Raw genomic sequence first — 12,594 nt, 5'->3', positions numbered from 1 at the left:
CAGCAGAAAATGAACAAAGAAGGCAACACGAAGCTACAGTGAAAAAATGCCTCAGGCCAGGGCAGGCACTGCCAGGGGCAAGGGCAGCCCTTGGGATCGCTCCTCCTGTGCCAACAACGCCAGGCAAGGTTTGCTTCAGGGCACAAACCGTGCTTGGCTTCCCTCTGCACTGGTTTTACACAGATGTAAAGAGATGAAAGGCACAGCAAAGCCTCCTACAGGCTACAGCAGCCATGCCAGAGCACAAAGCATTTCCAGAACATTCCATCTCATCCCTTCCTTACCAGTCAAACTAGACTTGAGCTGCTCCAGTTCTGAAGACATGAGTGCAAACTGCTCTTCTTTTTGGTTCAGCTTCTTCACCGTTTCTAGGCAAGCAAAATTTGGAAAACAAAGTTAGTAACTACCTAAACGCAGAAAATTCCACCTGCTTGCAAAGTATGATACCTTTCAGAGAGGCTACAAATAATCCTGTCCTTTCCACAGCCACTGAAGCTATCAGCTTGAAAGTGTTTTAAAAAGCCATTTTGTTGGCTTTTAATTTCTGCAGCTTTTTAGTTCTCTGTTTATTTTAGCAGCACATACCTTGCATAGCTTGTTGAACATTCCCTGCTTCATCAGCTGCACTAGTAAACTTTTCTTTCTGAAAAATTGATAAAAACTTAAGGTAAGGCTTGGTAGTAACAGTACAACTCAACCACTGAATTTCTATTAGGTATTTTTCATGTACAAATAGAACAGTCTTTGCTCCTATCATAAACAGATGTCAAGTTTTTGAGTCTTAGCACAGATCTTCTGATCTTAGCACAGACCTTCCCTTGCCTTGGCTCCAAGTCCCTCAGCACTTAAAGCAACTCTTCCATCAGCTGCTACAGAGCCAAGGGTGGGAAACAAACAATTGGGGGTTCTATCCCTGCTGCTCCCAGGATACCTGTGAGCCATCTCCTACAGTGTTTTCCAGTTCTACCAGCAGGAATTGATGGCAGACAGTGAAGAAAAGGGAGGGTTTTCACAAAGGCAAGTGAGGCCCTTCCACCAAGTTTGAATAGTTACTATTGGCCATGGAAAGACCAAAAACCTCATTGTTTTGTTACTAATGCCAGTGTAGTCCCTCAGGGAAACCCTACCCAACAACACAGTATTTGGAAATTTATTTAAATGAGAAACGTCTTTGAAAACCATTTATAAGATGTGTGTAGCAAGCATTAATTGGTACAACAACTACAATAAAGGGCCATTAAGTATTCCTTAATGAGCAGTCTAAATTTAAACTGCTGCTGCTTTTGATTTGGTTTAATTTTATCTGCAATCCATAAATAGATGAGATCTATTTAGACAAAACACCTGATAACACAGGACTGAGGTGAAATGCTCTTTTTATTCTGAGACAGATCCCATTTTTTCCACGAGTAAAACACCTTTGGAAGGCTTTGCTCAGAACTGATCCACAGATTTCCATTACACTCTCACCATGAAACCCAACATCCAAAGAGTAAAGTCAAAATTTTTGGGTGTTACTCACCAAAACTTGAAGTTCCTTTTCCAAAGAATCTTTAACTTGATTTACTGCACTCAAGTTTTTCTCAAGGTCAAGAAGCTTTTGCTCTTTGCCCTGCAGTTCTTTGGCCAGATTACTGGCCTAACAAAGGTGATGAAATGGAGTAAAATAAAATGACAAACATGAATGAAAAATTAGGAAAATTAAAAGGTGAATCTGAAAGAAATAACTGTAGTATTAAAATCACTCTAAGATGAAAAATAAAAAAAAAAAGAAGAAAAAACCATGATGGGTTAACTGAGTGAAGCTGATTTCCACTGATGACAACATACATCACAGCACTAATTGCATCTTGGAATAGATTGGAGATCATTAGAATTAAGTTCTTTTGGCATTAATTGTGAATACATTATTTAATGGCAGACATTTTTGAACACACTCGCAATTTCAAAGTTTCAGCATTAGTTCAATCAGTAGTTTTTGGTTCTTTATCGTTTTCATTTTTTGAACTGATTGATTTGTGCTTCAATTGGCTGATCAGATCGATACACACACATGGGGAAGGAATCTTTCCAAGGGCTCTGTACCACACCCAGGGGTAGTGCAGAAACCCAGTGTGGCCTCCAAAAGAGAGTTAAAGGTAAAAACTGGTATCTTGGAACCACCTGTGAAGAGTTTAGGAAAGCTTTTTCCAGTTATTTTCCCACTACTCTTCACTACCATCAGCTTTAAGGAGGTGTTTCATCCAAACCCAAGGAAAATGTTGTATCAAGTTGCAGTCTGTGGTTCCAGAGTGCTGTGAAACAGTGGCAAAAACAACCCTGCAGAGCCTGGGCTTAAAGAAAACTCCCTATAGGATTTTCTGTGCTTTGTTTTGTTTTAAAAGCCTCTTCCATCACCTTGTCAGAGGAGGGGAAAGGGAATGAAGGAAATATTTCCCCACTGAGTCCCAATTCCTCTTGTCTATCCCCAAAGGTTAAAAGCCAAAGTAACTTTTCCTTAACAAGAAGATTTCAGCACAGACATGCCCAAATCTGCAGCGAGGAAGTGCAGAAGGAATTTTTTCTTTTTGCTTATTGGTGCAGGTGGAGCAGCAGAAACCTGTTGAGACATGACCCAGTTACTGCTCCTCTAAACCTCCTCAGATGGTCCCAAGATACACACTCAGTAAAACTCGTTTTTTTCTGTGATGTATTTCCTAGAGCAGATTAAAACGGTACAAATGTAAAATAAAAGCAAAAGAAAACTAAAAGGATGGATGTTGATACAAACCTGGCTAATTCCATCACCCTTTTCAGTCTCTAAAGTCTGAATTTGTTTCTCAGCTGCCTCAAGCTGCTTGCTAAGTTTCTCGATTTCCAATTTACCTTCAGAATTGGCTTTCTCAAGTGCAGCAAGGTCCAAAAGCTTTTCTTCAGCAGCTTTGATCTGTGGTGTAAGACTATCAATAACTTTGGTTTGTTCACTGTACTTGGCTTGCAGTACCTCTAGCTCCTTTACCTTTATCTCAGCTTCCTGCAATTTGTTTAAAGTGTCTTCCATTTCTACTAGATGCTGATCTTCCACACTTTCCAGCTTGGTCTTCAGGCTTTCCAGGTTTTGCTCTTTCTCCTCCGTGACTGCCACCAGTTTTGCTTTCAGCGACTCGATCTCTTTCAAGTGATGAGATCTCTCGTTTTCCTGCTTCAGTTTTAGATTTGCCATTTCGTTCTCATAGTCTAACTTCATCTTCTCAATCTGAGTCTTTAACTCTGCGAATTCTGCTGTCTGAGCCCCAACGCCTTTGCTGAAAGAAACCTTCAGCTCTTCCATTGCTTGCTGATGGGAGGCGATTGCAGATTCCAGCTTGGACTTCCACAGCTCTATCACGTCAGAATTCTCCTTGTTGGCGTGGTCTAGCTTGGTTTTCAAGGACTCATTTTCTTTTGCCATTCTCTCATTTGAAGCTGAAAGGGACTTGATCTCTTTCTGCAAGGCTTCCTCACTAAGGCCAAACTTCTCTTTCAGCGAGTTCATCTCGTTCTGATGTTCTTTGCCAGCTGCTGCCATTTTTTCTTGCAAAGAACTGATTTCTTGTAGCAGGGAGAGAGAAGTGTCCACGTCGTCGATGTGTTTGCTGGAATCCAACCTCCCTCGGAGCTCAGCCACCTCCTTCACCCTCAGTGCCAGGTCCCTCTCCAGCTCCATGATCCGGGACTTTTCCGACACTGTGGCCACCTATGATCAAGGGCATTTTAAGAAAAGAAGAATTATAAAAGGTACATTTCATACAAAGACACTCAAGGCCTTGCTGAAAAGCTTCCACTGAGCGTTGCAAATTGCTTCAGAAAGGGAAAAACGTCCACAATACATATGGCAAACATCTTGTATGGTCTATAAACATAAGAAGTCAGTAAAATTTGTTCTTCTGGTATCATCTAGAAATAACTTGCTAAAAAACCCTACAAACCACCCTGATGGGTATTATCAATGATTAACAAAATGTTCCGCAGAACCATTTTAAGGCAGACTGAAAAAGAATGGAGAACTTTGAGGCCTCTGTTGAAATAATTCCTTCCAAATTCATCTCACACCAGCTGCAAGACTGTCAGAGAAACTGACAAACACATTTTGAACTGATAAATCCTCTGAAATCCCTTCTATATCTGCTCCATTCTCTCTGAAGAAGTGTCCTCACACTATCTGAGTTTTTCACTGACTGTTGGAGCAGTTTTTGCTACAGCAAAGCTCCCAGAATCAATTCTAATTAAGAAGCTACTACTTTGACCTCCTGGAAAAGATATTACTTTCCCACAGTTGCTCTTTAAAAGTACATACTACATATTAAATTGTTGGTTTTATATTCACCCTGGGCTTTTTTATTCATCCCACCTGAACTTTAAGAAAATCCCCATGCGTGAGTATGAATATATGTGCGTGTATATATTTCTCTTGAAGAATTGACATCTGCTGAACTTCTGACTTGGTACAAAGTATGTCAGTAATATTCTGACAGGCAGCAGTATTACTGGGATATCCATTAAAAGATTGTATCACTGGTGGGAAAAAAGAGCTAAAAAGCCACTGCAAACCATGATTTAGCAAAGTAAGTAGCGCAGCAGCTACTGAAGAGCTCAGAAACCAAGCCCCAAATACTCAGTTTGTGTTAAAAGGACTGGCATGTTCAATCTTAGGTTTTTTGGGTTCAATGAACTCTGCTAATTTTTAAAATGAGCTACTGAATGTTCCTTTCTGTCAACTCACGGTCCCATCCTGCTACTTTTGGATCCAAGGATTACTTTTGCAGAGTGAAGGCATCTTACCTGAGTTCTTCAACGTGTCACACGTCCAGGCACACACACACACCCCACGGAAGCTCAAAACAAATCTAATTTTTTACAGTGTTCCAGCTCTGGCTACGGCAGGAGCAAGGACCTGTTGCAGCACGTGTCAACCCCGGCATCGTGCCATCAGAAATCTTCCACAACACAGATCAGGCTCGTTATTCAAACAGGGAAAAAACCATTACCCTAGTGTCTTCTAACTCCCTCTGGAGTTTGTCAGCTTTGGTCTTTTCAAAGAGCAGGCTCTGTTCAAGCTCCTTAATGCGGGCATGCTCCAGTTTGGTCTGCGTCTGTTAGTGGAGAGGGAGAGGAAGAGAACACAACGGTGCCACCATCACATGCCAGCACAAGAGGAGGAGCCACATGCAGGCCGTGCTGCCAGAGCCTTCTAACAGGTGAGCAGAGAGGATGCAAGGGGGGGGAAAATGGTCAGGGAAATGCTATGGATGAGGAGGATGGGCTGAAGGTGTGGATGGATGGGCGCGTAAAAACGAAATCAAACGTGTCAAAATAAATAAATGAATCAACGAATGAACAGCAAACGGAGAAACGTGAACCAAAAAAGTCTCATGCAGCTCAGAGTAGAAGTTATTTATCAGTACATGAAGTTTTCAGCACAAATTAGAATAGTTATGTCAAAAATAAATATATGTGCATAATTATCTCTTCCTGTTCTAACAGGATGGTAAGTCCCTTTCCTTGTCATCCCACTACCCTTTTTCCTTTAATGTGTTTGGCTGATTTTATAAAAAAATCATTAACAAGGGGACAAAAATTCTCCAGTGCACCTCATGGGACAAATCAAAACTTTGACTTTCTTTTTTTGATAGTAGCTGTCTCTAAGTCTCAGCCAGAAAAATGCTTCTGGCCAAGACCTGGGAACATGAAGGCTCCTCTGTCACTATGGTTTGAATTATCCGAACAGAAACAGAAAGAGAATGGTTGCCTGTAACTCCAAAACCCTCCTCTTTTTTCCTCTCTTCTCCTCTTTCAGGAAGGAAGCAAGCAACAAGATTCCTCAAAACCACATAAAAAAAGTGAATCAGCCTGGTTGCTCTGCAGTTACTGGTGTCTAAATATATCGAAGAATATGTGGAAGTAAGAAAAAAGCAAGATCTTTGGACTTCTAACAGGTTCCTAAAGAGAAGCAGGACACAGATGAAACCAAGTGAGCACGTGCCTTCTGCCTTTTGCTTACAAACAGAATTTTCAGCAAGAACACAGAATATCTAATATTCTGGCTTGATATCCAGATACTCCCTGAGGCCTGCAAGAGAACCTGAAGTTTGGGAGATTCAGGGAAAGTCCAGCAGGTAATTCAAACCTGACCTGCACCTCTGAAGTAGGGAAGGGAAAAAAATGAAAGAGAAATATAAAGATGGGGATGACCTTCTTTTCTGCTTCTCCAAACACAGAATTCCTTCTGGCAGCAGCAAGTTCCTCCTTCCCAGAAGCATCCAGACATCCAAGGAGGTTAAATTTTTAAACAGTTGAAAATAGTTGGTCATGTTACTATGGAGTTCTTTGGTCCACAAACACTTAGAAGTTGCTCCATAGATTTGCTGATGTTTTAATTCTGCAGCAGGTCTGTTTCTCTCTCACTGGAAGATCTTCAGGGTGTAATGGGCAAAAATGCTCCACAAGAACACAGGTTATTCTTTTTCTTGCCCATAGCCTTTGATAATGGAATTAAGTATTCTAAGGGAAATAATATTTAATAAGTGGCTAATATTCAGTTTTCTCTCTGACACAGGTCAGTTGTGATCCACACCAAATTCTAAGTCTAAAAAACAATCTGCTTTAAAAGCTGGAAATTCAAACCTTACTTGCTCTAATTCACCAAGGGGATCTACTAAAATCCAAGAAACCCCAAGCCTCATGGTTACAGAATTCCCCACGTGCCTTTGGAATATGCAACCTTAAATTTTTTATGCTACAAAAAACCCAAACTCTTTGACCATTAATTTTAAAGACAGCGCTTTACTGCTCCAAAGATCAGACAGACCATCACTGATTACTGGGGTTTTTTTAAATCACATGTCTTATATACTACTAAGGCAAGTAAGTTAAAATCCTGCCAAAATGGAAATAAAAGATTAAAAAAGAATACTCCCGAGATCTTTGCTTGACACCTATTTCCCCATTTGGAGCATGAGAGATTATGCTTTAATCAAATCTGATTTCCAAGGGACACGTTCCAGATTCCCTGAGGTAAAAATCACTGCAAAATTTCAAACTGCTCAAATTTCTCTCCTGATGATTTAGAGAGAAATTCCTGCCGATTATGGTTCTCTTTGAGGAAACTCAGAACACAGTGAACTGAGAAGTGAGAGTACCCCAAAAAGAAAAAAATAATTTGACTGTAAACTTTAACTCGGATGGAGAGAAAAGGAAAGAAAAAACCAAGACAACAAAGCCAAAGGAATCATATTCCTCTTCTCCAGAGTTTCACAATTAGGGAAGTAATTTGGAAATGGGATTCTTACTCTGCCTTCAACCTCCAAGAATTCCACCCAAACTTTGGAGGCTGGACATCAGCCTTTTCCAGCACTTGTGTGTTCTGGCTCTTCTTCCACTCCAGAATAAACCTCCCTGTGACATCCTCCATCAAACTGGGAAATTGTGCTGAGGCCACAAATCCTGACAATCAGTTCCAGGATGGGGCAAGACTCCCTCCAGTCCCCTTGTGCTGGGATACAATCACAGGACTCCACCGGGACTCAGGGAGTGTCAGCCTGGAAACTCTCCTCTGCAGAGTAAAGACGTCCATTTTTAATGGAAAAATCAGAACAGGGAAGTCAGGAGAAAAGATGGGATCAAAGAAGGAGTGTACAAAACAAAAGGAAGGGCACATGCAGATTTATTTCTAACAAAGCATCAGCCTGACGAGGAGACTGGAGGAGATCCAGATCCCTGAGGGATCTCTGCAAAGGGAACCCCTAAGGATGCACGGCAGGATCCAGTTCTAGTCTTGAGAACTTATCTTGGCTGGGGATGCAGCACAGGAGGCAGCCTAGGATAAATTTACCTTTAAAATTTCACTATCCTGAGTTGGGGAAGCAAGAGGGCTCCATAAACATCTTGGAAGGCCATTCCTGTTATCAAGTAACACATTTTTTCTACATAATTTGAAGAGGAGCTACATGAAGATACAGTAAAATCAGACAGCTTTGCACAGTAATTGTTCAGATGGTTTTAATCATCTCTCCCCTTAGCATTTCATACAGAAAAAAAGGAAACAAATATGGGGAGATGAAGAACAGACAGAATTTTTCCCTCACAAAAACTGTCATCTACGGAACAGCAGCAGGATCTCATGGGAGAGCAGGCAGGATTTTGTGAAGGAAACAGCTACAATCCTACATTTAAATTAAGGCCACTTCAGGATGCTGGTCAGCCATGTTCTACAAGCTCCTGGGCTCTTCAGTGAGATGCAAAGTTTTGACCCTAAAGAATTCTAATGCCACGCTGGCCCTGCCTGCAGTTAATGGGCAATACCACGTTTAGTCATTACACACATTCTTTCCAAGAAATGTTGTAATTGCTCTGAAAGCAACATGCACACAAATACCAGAGTCAACGTCTCAATAACAGATTATGCAGTTAGTGAATCAGTATAAGCATTTTCTGCACACAATCTGTTAACACGGGATGTCTCTGCACACTGAAGTGCCCTCTTACATTTTCTGGGTCTTCCGAAATCTGCCTCTTTCGCTATCAGTAAAATTAAAAAAACAAACAAACAAAAATGTTTCACCTACGGACTCAGCACTGCCATTCCAACACAAACAACAGGAGACATTTCATCAGCTTGAATTCGGTTCAAACCCCCAAGTTAAGCAGCTTGACAAACCAGAGCCTTTAGGATGGTTTGCCACGACTACTGATTGATTTAACAGAAAATAAAAAACTAAAATATTTCCATGGACTAAACAATAAAAGGAGCGTTCTATGAAGAGTCTAGATAGGAATCTTAAAATGAATGAAAGACTAAAATAAAAGAAATGTTATATGAAATGAGTATTTTTCATAAGGCTAGCACTTCAATCACAAATGTTTTACAGCAACACAGTTAACTAAGCTTAACTTTATGCTGTGCAAGAAGTTCTAATATCTTTCTGATCAGACAACAGAGTAGAGCAACTAAAATTATCTTGCTTATTAACTGGAATTTTGGGATAAAAATCGACAGTGCGCAAATACCTGAGAGCAATCCTCCCCTAAACGTTTTCTATTCTGATTGTGCAATAACATACTGTGCTGTAGCCCCACATAACAATTCTATGAACAATTGGTAAAAGTTGCACACATGAATTGCTATTTAGATTTTATGTGCAAACTCTCAGGTCAAAACACTCCATTAATCAACCTTTCCTACGGGAAGCACAGGAATTACTCAAGAAATTGATCAAACAGGACAAGTCTTCAATATTCATTTCAAAGGCATAAATATTAACTTGCAATTTTATAACTTCAGGATGATTTTTTTTCTTAGTGCTTACTTTTAATAGCAAAAGGTAGAATTTTCAATGAATTAATTTAATTTCTCTAAATAACTACGGCCCTTCTACAGCACAGCCTTTGCTAAAGTGTGTAACTGAATTTGGGGTGCAATCCTGCAATTTTGGGACAACTGGCTTACTAAAGGACCTCAGAAATGGGTATCATTTTCATGTGGCTGGACCAGGATTGCATCTTTTAATGATTCCTGCCTTTCTGTGCCCTCCTGGATACCCTGTTTACAAAGCTGGAGATATTTTACCTCTAGGTCTCCTTTGGTAATGGATTCTTCTTCCACACGGAACTGAAGGTCTTCAACTTTCCTGTGGGGACAACTCATTAAAATTCAAGTAATTTTGGAAGAAAATGCTTTCAAGCTCACTTTTCAGTGGAAATCAGACTGACAGTGACAACATTCCCATTGTACCAGCAAACTGCCAGGAACATTAGGGAGAAATCTCTCACAGGAAGCATCAGAGGGAGGGAGAACTGCTGTCCTTAAAACACTATCAGTGCCAAAGCAAGGTATCACTACTCCTGCAGCTCTGAAGAGGGTATTTTGTATTAAAACCCTTTAAATCCTCATTGATTCTCTCCTTTTTTCACCCTTCTGGATGATCTGAGGTGACCTAAATCAGCAGTTTGATCTCACATTCTGTATAATCTACCACTCATGTAGGAAACAGTCAGAAATTCAGGACACATCCAAAGTATCCACAGGCCTTCAAGATGCCACAATTGCACAAGATGCACAAGGGGACCACAAGAAGAACATTAATGAGCACAGTTTGGGGTTACCTTTTCTCTTCCTCAAGCTGATTGAGGAGCTCCACTTTCTCCCTGTCAGCTGCCTCCACCATAGCTCGGAGCTGGTCCATTTTTGCCTCCATCTCCAGCACGTGCTAATCAGGAAGAGGAATAAAACCAAAATTTACTAAGCTGGGAAATACAGGGATTTTTTTCCAAGTTATGTACCTGTACCTCAGTAACCACAAATTGGTCAAGTGATGGGTGAAGTGACAGGAATGTTACCAAATATGGACAGGATCAAAGACTGCAGCGAAGTTGAACAAAAATGAGTTAAATTCACTAGATCTGGTATCTCATCAAGCCAAGGATCCCACAAGGGAGATCTCATGGGCATGGATTATTTTACTTTTAGCACACCACCTCCTACTCCCAGCCCTGTTCAATTAGAAAAGCCCATTTTGGAGGTTAAGTCCACTGTTTTAACTGTTTCAGAAGAACAATAATTCCCTTACCCGGTCGTGCCCATCGCGAACCAGAGCCAATTCCTGCTCTATCTCCCCGACGTGACTCGTTGCTTTTGCAACTTCTGCCCTCTCCAGGTCCCTTTCTGCCAGGAGCTGCTCAATGTGCTGCTGCTTCTCCTTCAGGGCCTCCTGGAGGGCTGTGGTGCCCGAAATTTTTCTTGCATATCGGGAAGAGGTTTCTGTCAACTTCACAAAAGAAATGCGTTAAAAATCATTCTGCGCCAAGAGAAAGAGAACAGGGGTGTGGTGGGTATCTCCAGACTCCACAAAAACCGGGTTAGTAAAGCAAATTCTTTCTGTGACCTACTGTACCTTCTCCTTTTATACTTAAATGACTTTGTTTTCCAGAATTTAACGGTGGCCCTGTAAAGAGCAGCAGCCAGAGGAAGAGGCAAAGAGGGCTGAAGTAAAAATAAAAGGCCTCAGTTGAAGGTGTAGACTCACACAAAGGCTGGCTCAGGGTGTTCCTAAGCATCTTTTAGCATTAAAAAATGAAAGGCAGCTTTCCAGCAAGCCAAAAACATTGTGTCTCTAGTTACCAGGTCATTATCTTGGGTCACCAGCAAAAGTACAACACTTCCAAATGCTCCATGAAAAGCTCTGGGAATTCCCACCAGCATCTGGCACTTCTACCATGGCAAAACCAGCCAGGATGAAGAGCATTTACCTCGACCTAAAGCCAGCCTTACAGTTAAAACCTTGTGAAGAACAACAACTACATCTGGATAAAATCTGAATAAAACATATGTTTGTATCAGGTGGAATTAAATTACTTCTGGGAAAAAAAAATCTGAAATATTAAGCTTCAAGAATGCAGATTAAAACTGATCAGGAGAATTGTAGCTAACATGAAACCAGGTTTTCCTTGACTTTGCATCATCCCCACTCAATGGAATCAGTACCAGGGAAAATTCAGTATGGCCCTACCAGCTACACCCTCACAAGTTCCTGAGCTACAAGAGAAAGTAAATAACTGAAATTACAAAGTAAACTGAACAATAGTTGTGAAAACAGCAAAAACTAAACAAAAAAAAAAATCCACTGCTATTCACAAATACTGACTTTACCAGCTGAGAAATTTGCCTAAATATTAAATGAGAATGACAGCTCACTTAATTTTTAAAAAACCCCAAATCACAAAGACTTGCAGTTCTATCCTTTAGCTCTGTCCAATCACCCCAAACCAGGAGCATGATCCTTCCAGAGATCAAAACTCTTCAGAGAAACATCAGCTTCCTTCAGACTCGGAAATAAACACCAATTGCATCAGAGAGCCCCTTAAGTCACTGGATCACCTACTCTGACAGCTGCTTTTATTACACAGGAAAAAGAATATAGAAACAGCCCTGAACAACTGAGCAGTCAATGAAAGAGTCCAGAAATTCCCACAAAAGTTTTAGTTTTCCTAGAAACTGAAGCATGAAAAGTCTGCTGGGTCAAAACTGATTACAGGAAATCTTGTTTCCCCAGCAGCTTAACTTTTAAAGAAAAAGCCTCAGAATTATTTGGACAATCCTTTTAAATTGGATGGCCACCAAATGTTCACGCTGCCTGAGAAAAAGAGTTGGAAGAAAGCTGGAATTTTAATTCCAGAAATAACGGATTACAGCAGCTTTGTATTTTATGGCCTAAATCACGCAAAATCCCCGGGACACAACAAAATAAGCAAATACATTTTAGACATGCACAAGGTGTTACTTGGGGGATCACAGCACACGGAATAAAGCATTTGGCTCCATGTGTTAGTGCTGTGATCCCAAACTAGAGGGCACTCTGCAGCTGCAAGTGCAACTTCCAGAATGGATTAAGTAATGAAGTGCCACTGTTTGTGCCAAATAAAAATCCTTTTTGTGGTCAGGTATTAACCCTGGTGCCCTGACCGACTGCTGACCTCTGTTAATCTGCTTCAGTCCTGTAGGACCAGGGGAAGTCACCTCTCTCTGGGCACCTGCTGGTCAGTGGGACAGTGGGACAGAGAACCTGCTCCACATCACTGGGA

The 12,594-nt window shown here is 41.0% G+C and overlaps 1 protein-coding gene across 2 annotated transcripts in view; it reads right to left on the bottom strand.

Annotated features, from left to right (window-relative positions):
* CLIP1 (CAP-Gly domain containing linker protein 1) overlaps nt 1-12,594 on the bottom strand; it is a 61,347-nt gene that overhangs the window by 22,093 nt on the left and 26,660 nt on the right. Inside the window, exons 6-14 of one of the 2 annotated variants that reach the window (XM_066200070.1) lie at nt 10,584-10,781; nt 10,120-10,223; nt 9,584-9,644; nt 8,503-8,535; nt 5,007-5,111; nt 2,771-3,715; nt 1,523-1,639; nt 586-643; nt 285-368 (exon numbers count right to left, since the gene is read on the bottom strand). In XM_066200070.1, the coding sequence (XP_066056167.1) occupies nt 285-368; nt 586-643; nt 1,523-1,639; nt 2,771-3,715; nt 5,007-5,111; nt 8,503-8,535; nt 9,584-9,644; nt 10,120-10,223; nt 10,584-10,781 (1,705 nt within the window). The remainder of the gene's footprint in view (nt 1-284; nt 369-585; nt 644-1,522; nt 1,640-2,770; nt 3,716-5,006; nt 5,112-8,502; nt 8,536-9,583; nt 9,645-10,119; nt 10,224-10,583; nt 10,782-12,594) is intronic. The other variant, XM_066200069.1, reaches the window with a different exon arrangement.

Source organism: Chamaea fasciata, unplaced genomic scaffold (assembly GCF_029207755.1).
Source record: "Chamaea fasciata isolate MVZ Bird 193981 ecotype frontalis unplaced genomic scaffold, bChaFas1.0.hap1 SCAF_18, whole genome shotgun sequence".
In the NCBI taxonomy this organism is placed as follows: domain Eukaryota; kingdom Metazoa; phylum Chordata; class Aves; order Passeriformes; family Sylviidae; genus Chamaea; species Chamaea fasciata.
The sequence above is the reverse complement of the archived record's forward strand: the minus strand, read 5'-3'. Positions and strand labels throughout refer to the sequence as shown.